This window comes from Sinohyriopsis cumingii, chromosome 5 (genome assembly GCF_028554795.1).
Source record: "Sinohyriopsis cumingii isolate HCF-2022 chromosome 5, ASM2855479v2, whole genome shotgun sequence".
NCBI classification, from domain to species: Eukaryota; Metazoa; Mollusca; class Bivalvia; order Unionida; family Unionidae; genus Sinohyriopsis; species Sinohyriopsis cumingii.
The window spans coordinates 50,954,045-50,965,936 of record NC_142965.1 but is presented as its reverse complement, the minus strand read 5'-3'; the positions used below and the strand labels follow the sequence as shown (position 1 = coordinate 50,965,936).

General features: G+C 33.7%; 1 protein-coding gene across 1 annotated transcript in view; it reads right to left on the bottom strand.

The window, feature by feature from the left end:
- Positions 1-247: 247 nt before the first annotated feature.
- Positions 248-11,892, bottom strand: part of LOC149799149 (deoxyribodipyrimidine photo-lyase-like) — a 58,958-nt gene continuing 47,313 nt past the window's right edge. The window contains exon 9 of the mRNA XM_089958273.1: positions 248-7,173. Within this exon, the coding sequence (XP_089814399.1) occupies positions 7,028-7,173 (146 nt within the window). The 3' untranslated portion in view covers positions 248-7,027. The remainder of the gene's footprint in view (positions 7,174-11,892) is intronic.

The following is an 11,892-nucleotide window of genomic DNA, read 5'->3' as shown; positions in this document are numbered from 1 at the left end:
AGAATGCTCGAGATCCAGTGAGGCTGTGTATATGTACATACTTTCCTTTGTGCACAGGCTGATGCTAATGCTAGGGGTAGTAAAGAAACTCCTCTATTTCATATAGGTGAGCTAAGAACAGCACGTTATTGTGGAGATATTTTGACTGGGTGATCTTGTACATTTTGATCTTTATGCGCTGCGTATGTTTGCCAGAAAGGTCACAATTTGAACACTATAGTGATGAGAAAAAAGAAGCTGTAAAACATTGTTAAGCCGTCTTTTATTGTCTCAAATGGCAAAATTAAGGTCAATATGTTAAAAGCTGATAAAATGTCACAAAATATTTTGTGGCCTCAATAAGAAATAAAATGAGTATTTATCATATGTTCAAATTTTGTTCAAATTCATCTCTTATGAAAAGGACATCAGGTAACAAAAGTACTGGAAAAAAAGAATTACTGGCCCCAAGTATTTTACCCATTTTAAAAATGTTAGAGTTGGAAATTGTACAGGATTTACCAAATTTTGCATTCTCAGCTTTTACTCCATAATACATTACTGCAGACTATGCACAAGAAACTTCTTGGAATATTTGCTTTTCAAATATATTCACTGAGATGGCACTTTAGCATCTTATAACCTACCTCTGTAATTGTAATTACACTCTAACCAGTCCAATAAAGCAAGTTTTACATCATTTCCATTTGGTGAAAAAACAAAAAAATGCAGAACAAAAACATTCTTTCTATCTTGAGTGTCATTAATGTTTTTGCAAACACTGTATCATCTAATGATAAATAAATGCAACAGACAATTCTACTGGCCGATTAAGAGATATTAACCTGTTATGTACATTTGATTTAATTCTATCTGATTTAATTGTTCGTTAAGTTTTAAAATCTTTTTATTTATTTTTTTAAATTTCATTATATATCAAAATAATGTAGTTTTGTTTGTTAGGAACTTAATACTTTTTTTAAAAAATAGTTTGACCTTGACTGTTCATTTTAGCAAACACCAGGTGTTGACCTAGACCGTGACCTTGATTCAAAATTAGTGGCAACCACGTAAATAAGTTCTATTTTTATTTTAAAATGATTGGTTGTTGTCAAGGTCATGATGAGACTACGTGGTTTAAGATGTAAACAATTTTGTTTATTTTATTTGTTAGAGTAAAATGATTGGGTCTTATCAAGGACATACAGGTGCTACGTGATTTTTTTATATACAAACATGACCACATGACCCTTATCTGGGGCTTAAATTAAAGTTTAAAACCATCGTATTAGATAAGTAAACACAGTTGGGCTTTTTCTTTACACTGAAAAGTGTTGTGTCATTTGGAGTTATTTCAAATTGCTTGGATTAAAAAAGATTTTAAAAATCTCCTGGAAAGTACATGTGCTCATGTGAGATTCTTGAACAAAGACAGCTGTTATAAAAAATTTATTCAGATTTCCAAAACCGGAGTGATATTTCTTGTTTCTATAAGGAACTGTAGAAGTTAACACTACAGGTTACAGCATACATCGTCTTCCATCTTGGATTCTTTGTTGGGACTCGAGCTTGAAATCAGCAGAACATTTTGTAATTAGGACTTCTAAAATTTTATTCATGGATTATTCTTGGATTATTTTTGGATTTGGTTCTTAAAACCGTAAGTTCATATTTTTTCAATTTTACAGAATTTTTCCAGGGAAATAAATTGTTATATTTTTTAAAGATTGTTATTTTCACTCTTTCTTGTGTTACTGTTTATTCGAGCCTAAATACGTAACATAAGAACCAATAAAACGAATACTTTGACAAAAAGAAAACATGGCCATTATTAATGCAAATTTAATTAAACCATTCCAAGTGCTTTAACCATTTTTATAAAAATGTGCAGAAGTTTTCACTGCAAACTTAGTCACAACATATTTAGGTCTCACTTGTAAGTAACAAATAATTGATGGTACACTATATGTACCCCCCCTCCACCACCAAATACAGCATCACCTCAAACACACATGAATTTCATAAGTTATCTTTTCTGCACTGAATAAAGTCAATTTATGCTAAAAAACCAATACTTTTTATATCTGAATTTTTTATACGATGTTTATAAAACTCTGTAAATAGGCTTGTATCATCACGCTCTCTGTCAAGTACACTTACACGTGATATTCAGGCATCCTGATAATGTAATCATACATCTGATTAACCTGTCAACATGCCAGCAACTATACTTCTGATCATATTTAGATAAAACTTGCTAAATATTCTATAATGAAAATATTACAACAATTTGATCATGAGCAAAATTTAACACTATAACTGGGGAAGAAATATTACACTAAAGACAAATACCAAATGCAATTACATGCATTCATCAATAAAAAAGTTTACCAGAACTGCCAGACGGACACCTGTTTAATTTGGATATAAGGACATTACTGACAAATGTTAGAGTACTAGGGTTTGGTTCAAATCTGGGGGATGGTTGGCAGCAATTTTGCTAGGTCTTTTGGGCAGCTAATTTTTGGCCTCATTTCCAATGCCAAAATTCATGTATATTTTCTCAATTTCGACAGAACAATTTCCAATGGCAAGGTGGTGCAGTGATAGCTCAGTGGTTAGCATACCGGATTCACAACTGAAAGGGTGCGGGTTTAAATCCTACCAATGAACCAGCCTGGATCAGCTACTATGGCATGTCCTTGGGCAAGGAACTTGACTCCAATTGCCTCAACACTAAATAAACCATCTTCCTGTGCAGTCAATTACCAAACCTAATGTAGAGAAGTTAGGTTGTGGAGTATTACTAAGCACACTATCCTATCTAAAATTTTAACAAAACAGTCCTTGCCAAACCTAAGACATGATACATAGTTAATATTTTTCTTCATCATGTACTTCTCATGCAAAATTCTCGAAAGTGATAAAGATCAATACATACTAGAAACAGTAGATATATACAAAACTAAAAGGGGCTCCAGGTGGCAGAGTGATCAAAAGTGTTTGCCTTTACCAATCACTGCCATCTCACCTCTACTCATGTGGGTTCGAGTCTCACACTCAGGAAATGTGGGTATGTAATAAAGTTTTGCCAGTACCTTCCTATGGGTCAGTGGATTTTAATGGGATTTTCCCAGGTTCTTCCTCCACCAGTTATACTGGCTGCCATGCATAGCCCATCTTGTACTGAGAAATGGTGTTCACCAAAAACAACAAAAATATTATCTTACAATATTTTGTAACAAATAACAAAGAATAACAATGCTAGTATTCTGATTATTCTTCTTGTTATCAATTCATACTTCATGCTTAAATATTGTGAAATAATGCAACGGAAATATGAAATGGAAGACAGTGATCGAATAAATTATCAAAAAAATTATACTGAAGTGTTTTGCAACGAAAAACAAATAAAAATCAAAGATGGAGTGATAATAGAAAAATAGACTGATAAACAAAGCAAATGTATGCAGATATAAATGTATCATCAAGACACAAATGAAGCAAATGTATGATTTAGACATTAAAAGAAGCAAATGTATCATCTAGATATAAATGGAGCAAATGTATCATCTAGACATTAAATGAAGCAAATGTATAATCCAGACATAAATGGAGCAAATGTATCATCTAGACATAAATGGAGCAAATGTATCATCTAGACATAAATGGAGCAAATGTATAATCCAGACATAAATGGAGCAAATGTATCATCTAGACATAAATGGAGCAAATGTATCATCTAGACATAAATGGAGCAAATGTATCATCTAGACATAAATGGAGCAAATGTAACATCTAGACATAAATGAAGTAAATGTATCATCTAGACATAAATGGAGCAAATGTATCATCTAGACATAAACGGAGCAAATGTATAATCCAGACATAAATGGAGCAAATGTATGATTTAGACATTAAAAGAAGCAAATGTATCATCTAGATATAAATGGAGCAAATGTATCGTCTAGACATTAAATGAAGCAAATGTATAATCCAGACATAAATGGAGCAAATGTATCATCTAGACATAAATGGAGCAAATGTATCATCTAGACATAAATGGAGCAAATGTATCATCTAGACATAAATGGAGCAAATGTAACATCTAGACATAAATGAAGTAAATGTATCATCTAGACATAAATGGAGCAAATGTATCATCTAGACATAAACGGAGCAAATGTATCATCTAGATATAAATGAAGTAAATGTATCATCTAGACATAAATGGAGCAAATGTATCATCTAGACATAAATGGAGCAAATGTATCATCTAGACATAAATGGAGCAAATGTATCATCTAGACATAAATGAAGTAAATGTATCATCTAGATATAAATGGAGCAAATGTATCATCTAGATATTATAATAAGGGTCTTATGATGGGGCTGTTGCTCTACTAACATAAAGGAATTTTTAGGAATTCCTGCCAAGTCCCTTTCTTCACTATTTTTTTTACTCCAGAGTACTGAAACCATTCCCATTATAGTTTAGAAATTCCAACATACTAAATGTGGAAACAAAAATATTTTCTTACATGCTTATGCTAACATGTTCATGAAATAACCCAAAACATTGTACATAAATCTTTGTCATGGCCTTTGACCCTGAACCCAGATAGAAGATCATGGAACTTGTCTCAGTTGACATGATATACCCCACATGCTAAATTTTGTTAAATCTACAGTAATTATACTTTGGATGAAAAGAAAATTTGCTGTAATGGCATCGTTCAATATATTCTTCAGATATATTGACACACTGAGTTTAATACAAATCTATACATACTTGTTGATGCTTTGTTCACAGTCTTGTGTTATCAAAATATTAACTGCAATGCAACTAAATACAATTGTGATTAAAATTCACTGTGTTCACAAGTTTGGTGAAATACAAAAGTGTAAGCCAGGGATTCTGAGGTGATTCCATGGTCCATTAGGTCTGGTTTCCAAAACTCCTTCACAAAAGTGTGGACACAACAGTGGTCGGATCCATTCCATTTTCATTCAGAAATATTGCTAGAAATGCTTCAACGAAAACTCCATATATCACTATTTATGCAAAAGGCATAGTGATAACTACAATTCTAATAAGGCCACTATGGTGCCATGTTGGAAGGCATATGAGTCTCATTTTTATTCAGAACCAGCTATAGTGTTTAAGTAAAAAGCCAAATATGTTGATATGATCATCCATTCAGAGGAAATAGTAATATGAAGACTTCCAGGATGACCATCATGGAAGGTTTTTGTTGATTGCATAATACCAAATCCTAACCTTCACCCTGTCATCAACTCCAACAAAGGAATAACTATGCTTCAACACTTTCAAGGTAGACAAAAACATGAGGCCCAAGAGGGTCTGTGATATCTCATGTAGCTGAAATCTGCCTTGAGAGGTTTTCTTCCAATTTGGTTCAATTCAGATGTTATAATAATTGTTTCGTGGTTGCTCTATTTTTTTTATCAAGATCTATAATTGATGGTAATCAGCATCATTTGTCTCATTTGAAAGCAGGCATGAGAGAATATTTCTTTGACCAACTTGTTCCGTGTAAATGATACTTTAAGTACTATTTTTCCTGCAGAATTTATTGTTCATGGATTTATGTAACACAGTCAATACTGACAGTTTCTATCTCAAATTAATTTGTTTCCAGTCAATATTCAAATGCTACAATTTCAAGAATTTTAGAAACTGACCAAAATGATGACACTGAGAAGTTATTTTGTTAAGATAAGAGTCTCTGATATTGTTTAAGTTTGAATATTTTCTTTCCATCCTTCAAAAAGTTTCCTCAGAAAGAATTTATACAAATGATTTTTTTTCATTCTGTAAACTGTAGTATGGAATTTCATCCAACAAGGGTAGCTTTAAAATAAATGGTTAATTGATGACAAGCTAGATTGTTATCTTGAAAATACATAATTTAACTTGCATTTCTGGTAAAGTCCAAGAGTAAAGTTTTATTTTATCTGGCTCTCAAAAAAGGTGGAAAGATGACAATAAAAGTTAGTTTTTGTTGCTAATATTTTTATTTTCTTTTTAGTCATGCCCTAGGACACACAATATAGTTAAAAAAGCACATAGAGTGTGGGATTGATGTTATATGTATGGTACAGACCCCGAGTCAACCATTTATTACTGGGTTTCTGATATTTCCAGGAGGCACGTTTTCACATCTCTATTGCCATCTGCTTTGTAGCGATAGATTGTTTAAACAAACTGGAAAACATAATTACCTAACTGACTGGAATAATTAACACCTTATGTCCAATCTTTGACATGTCCTGTTAGCCAATGGTTCCTCGAGTTCATTTGTTGGTCATGTCAAGTAAACAAAATCCCTGTTTGTAAGGTACAGTACTAGCCCCTCTGCACTGCCAAATGACCTTAATGACCTTTGTGGCCAAATGACCTTAATGCTCTTTGTGGCTAAATGACCTTACTGATCTTTGTGGCCAAATGACCTTACTAATCTTTGTGACCAAGTGAGACTGGGACCAGTATTTGTGTTCAGTTTTGACTAAGAGTGGCTCCTACTGCCCATGAATTCTACAGCTAAACTATATAGCTATATTCCGTCAAGGTTCAAACTACACAAAAGCAGGATAGGAGAATTTTGTCACAGAAGCACAGCTGTATGTAGTCAAAAAGCAAACATCCTTGTCAGTGTATAACAATTTTAAGAACTGATATGGTACAACTTAAATAACTGTTCTGAAACGCCCCGATTTTAAACTTGCAAAATGTTTACACAAAATAGGCCAACAACTTCATGCCAAGGCATTTTGATGTAGTCTTTTGACTCTGACTCATGACTAATGACTAACTGAACAAAGATGGTGTTCTTTTCATTCCTTCTAAAGACATCTCTACATTCTACACTGTCCAATTCAATATTTCATTATACTTGTAGACTTGAAACTCTTTGTGCTTATTGACTCCCTTGAATTTGTAAAGCTATTACTGTATCTTTTGTCCTCTGGAACACTTCCACTAAAATGGCAAATGACATTTCCTTCTTTGTGTGTCAGCATCAGATCAGGTGTTGTTTTTATATTTTCTTTCAAATAAAGACACATCAAATTTGCGTTTGCAGCCAGCGTAGTTCATGTAGCGGATCTTCCCGAATACCTCTCTCTCCGCCCAGCCCTGGTCATGGATACCGCAGATTGACCACATGCATCCTGCAAAGACAAGACCAGGTGCACAAAAACATGAACAAAAGAACCAAGTTCAAGAAACACAAATGCACTCCCCCAGAAACTAAAAGCAAAAACATTAAAACAGCTGAATGTACAGACAAATGGTCTGACAAACAAGGGTAATACAATATGCTCCTACAACATTCAAAGTCAGACATTCCAATCTACTGGGATGTATATACCATTATTTCCTTGTGCAGGATAATTAACAAAATGCTAGAAGAGTTCAGTATAATGAAGTAACCCTCATATAAGGACCCTCTCAAGATAAAAGTATCTCTCCCCATTAGACTTGTCAATGATTTCAAGCAATACTTCAATGACATTATTTGATAAATGTTTACAGAGGACAACTCAAATTATTATGGAAACAAAATTGGTAACAAATGGAAACACTACAACATTATAATATGTGCCTTAAAGCAAGCATATCAAATGGGGCAAATAGCTGAATACTTGATGGATTTAAGAAATAAAGGTCAGGCTAGATAAAAAATTATTTTCATCCATTCTATCAATTTTGCTACACATCTTTTTTAAAGAAATCAGCATGAATGCTAGAATACACACACTGGGACTAGAATACAATACAGACACTGGGACCAGAATACAATACAGACACTGGGACTAGAATACAATACAGACACTGGGACTAGAATACAATACAGACACTGGGGCCAGAATACAATACAGACACTGGGACTAGAATACAATACAGACACTGGGACTAGAATACAATACAGACACTGGGACTAGAATACAATACAGACACTGGGACTAGAATACAATACAGACACTGGGACTAGAATACAATATAGACACTGGGACTAGAAGACAATACAGACACTGGGACTAGAATACAATACAGACACTGGGGCCAGAATACAATACAGACACTGGGACTAGAATACAATACAGACACTGGGACTAGAATACAATACAGACACTGGGACTAGAATACAATACAGACACTGGGGCCAGAATACAATACAGACACTGGGACTAGAATACAATACAGACACTGGGACTAGAATACAATACAGACACTGGGACTAGAATACAATACAGACACTGGGACTGTAGATGTTCTCAAGCTGACTCGAGCTTACAGTACCATATTACTATTTTTTTAACAACAGAGATCCAATGCTTAATAAAAAAAACAAAGGTAATTTTTACATTTTTCATTGCAAACAATGCAGACAAAACAAAATTTTTGCAAGCATTAAAGCATCAGATATTAAAATTACCCATACTCTGACTTTCCTCTTTAAAAAGCCATTTTCTCCCATGAAGCCACCATTTCTGAAGAGGAAATCCACATTTTCGAAGGACTTTGCTTAGTGACTTTAGTTAACCAAGAGTTGTACAGCATGATAAATTGAAAGTGGAAATTGAGGCACATTTCCCATTAGATAGCAACATTATAAATGTACGACTTCAGCATACCCATTCTCCTGTCAGCTCTATAACTGTGCATTATCCCCAGTGTTGTAGTATAATATCACGATAGAGTAATGCCAGAGATGTTGCAGTACGTGTGTCATAATAATATTGCCACTGATGTTGCAATGCAATATGCATCACAAGACAGTATTGCAATTGATACTGAAATGCAATTTCTATCATGATACAGTACTGCCACTAATGTTGCAATACAATGTGTCATAAAACACATATTACACCAGAACTGTGCTAATTTTATGTGGGCCATATAATGAGCTTAACTTTTCATTACAATTTAATTACTACCTTAGCATATGCTGTACAACCAGTTGAATCAGTAAATAATGTATTTCAATGACAAATCAAGTCATAATATGACACATTAGTTTGTAAATCCAATAGCTTTGTAGACTTGCAAGTGTCTAATTTTACAAAAGAATTTACTAGACTGAAAATGTAAATAAGCAGAATATGCCTGTGCACCATGTAAGCAAGTGTGGTGGTCAGAATGAGACGTGATGGAAGTAATGACAAATCCTCAACAAAGACACATTGCTTTTTAAAAGAAAATATTAACAAAAAATTTCTATACAAGATGAGCTTAAAGCCTTTTTATGAATGGGCACAAGGCAATTAGGAATCCCAAGAGATTAAGAAAATCCCAGAATTAACCTTGGTAAACCCAGAAATTCACACATATATAAAACGTAAACACTGCCATCCATTTCTATATGCCAAAGAAACACTAAACTGTGTAAAGAAAATAAAAACACCAATCAAACACAACCAATTTGTATGATAAAATAACATAAAAGAAAAAAGACAAGTGGCAACAGATGAAGATAAATAATGAATTTTGTTTTGAAGGGAGAGAACTCATATATATCGCATGTTGATAGTTTACAACGAAGATTTATTTATTTATATTTGTCTCCTAATTCACAGCACCATTAATTATTTTTTATAGTGTGTGTACATTCTATGTGGTTTTAAATTAACAGCTAATATATCTTTCACTGAAATTATTATGCAGGGGAGCAGAAAAGGACAGATTCTGAGTATGAATTCCTGACATCAATCCAGAATAACAACAGAAAATTTAAGAATCTGAAATTAAAGTATTGTGCCATGCCAGATTCTACCTTCAGCATTCATGATGGGTGTTAGAGACAAAAAAGAAATCCCTGAATGCAGCATGGATGGATAACAAAATCCAGAAAGTTGAAACTCTGAATTGGGAAGAATTCAATATTTTATACAAAGAAAAATATCCTTGGTGTAGGTGATTCCATTTTCTTACATGAAATCACAAATACAAAATATTGTTCTGTTTTGTTTTCTCTTCAATTCAAAACCTCAAACATAACCCTAAAAGGACACTGACAGATAAACAACTACAATATATTTTGCACAACTGACATGAAATATCACGAGTCTGTGGCATGCTATCATTTTTGTTAAGTATCTTAGTCTTACATGAATATAATGTGGTATCAGTTAATTTTCTCACAGCTGGTAGCAATCAGCTTATTTATAAATTTATACGGACAAACCTTAAAAAGTGGGTGATAATGATGTTTAAATGTTTGTGTTAATCAGAACAGCAACAGAGCTTGTATCGTTGCTTACAATTCCTACATGAACTACATAATATTCTACAAGGAAGGACACTTCTCTCTTCCTGCATGGCCTATTTAAGAATCAACGCTGATATTTCAAGCCACACACTTTGTGTATCATATAAATTGGTAACCATATATGACTCTGCATGCCTATCCCAAGTTTGACTTACTATCATACCTTTAATGAATGCCAGACCATTTCATAGCTACTAAATCCCGAGTACAAAAATACTGATTTTCAGGAACAAATACTGATTTTTAAAACTTTAATGCACATTTACCTATGTATAAAATCTACAACCATAAGTAAAGTGTGTGTTTTCGATTTTTAACATAGCTTTAACAATGTTTCAGTCATATCACTACAATGTCTGCAGTGTGACGGTTTATAGTGATGTCTAGCACTAAGGCATCGTGCCGCAGCATGATGTCCCAGCCAGTCACATTATCCTGACACCAGGCCGACCAGTCCTAACACTAATCTCTTAATGCTGAATGCCAAACGAGGCAGCTGTTAGTACCATTTTTGTAGGAACAGTACCCGTACTTAATTATTTAATGTCAAAGCTGCATGTGTTGCACTCTTGCATCTTCTGAATGGAGAACCCTGTTCCAATCGGGTGCCCATTTAGAAGATGCAAGAGTACAACACACACTCAGATACAGGCTGTTTATATGATCCTTTTCCACACCTTGTTTTTTCTTCAATCATTATCAATTCCAATGTACCATCTTTGATTGATGATCTGAATTATGTGATTTTCTTTCTGAACTGTTTTTTTTTTTTTTCGTTTTAGCACATGAGTAATTCTTTGCGATCTTACTGTCTGGAAAACATGTGTGAAACAAATCGCCAACAACACTATAGTACCTGAAAGAGGAAGGTTCATTTCTAAATGAAATTTAGTAAACCCAACTTCAATCGAATTACATCAAGGTTCTCTCCAGTATTTATATAAGTTGCAAGTTCAGGCTGAGTTGTTGATGATGATGCAGCAAGTTGGTGTTAATTAACTTTCTCATGCTGTTTTATGTCATGGGCACCTCCATGCCAAGTAGCAAAATCACAATACACAATTTGCAAAATGTAAAGTTTTCTCCTGTACTATATGGTTTCACAAATCTACACAAGATGGCACAATTGTCATTCCAGTTGTTTTTTTTTCTCTCCTGTAGAAAATTCTGAATCTTCTTTCTTTTTTGACTTGTTCAGAAGCTGAATATTATGAAGATGATATAAAGTGATATATTCCTATATACAAGCAATACATTTCTGTCAGAACAGAACTGAGTGCCCGTCCTAAATAGAAAATTGCAATGAAATAGTTAATAATTTCTTTAATTAAAAAATGGAATTTTAACAAGAAAAATGTACATGTGTATTCAGATCCAAAATAAAGTACAAATACAGGAAAGATGGGACACTTGGCAGCTATGCCATTTTCCCATGCTATTGCTTGACATGGACATGATCACACCCACCTAATATGCAAGTGCAATGCACTGTTGCAATTCTGCTCCCTTATTTGTCAACTGAATATCAGATTATCAGGTGCAGTATGTCATTTTCAGTCAATCAGTGATTGCCATGTCGAGCAAAAGTGTGGAAAAATGGTCCATTTTGCAAACTTAT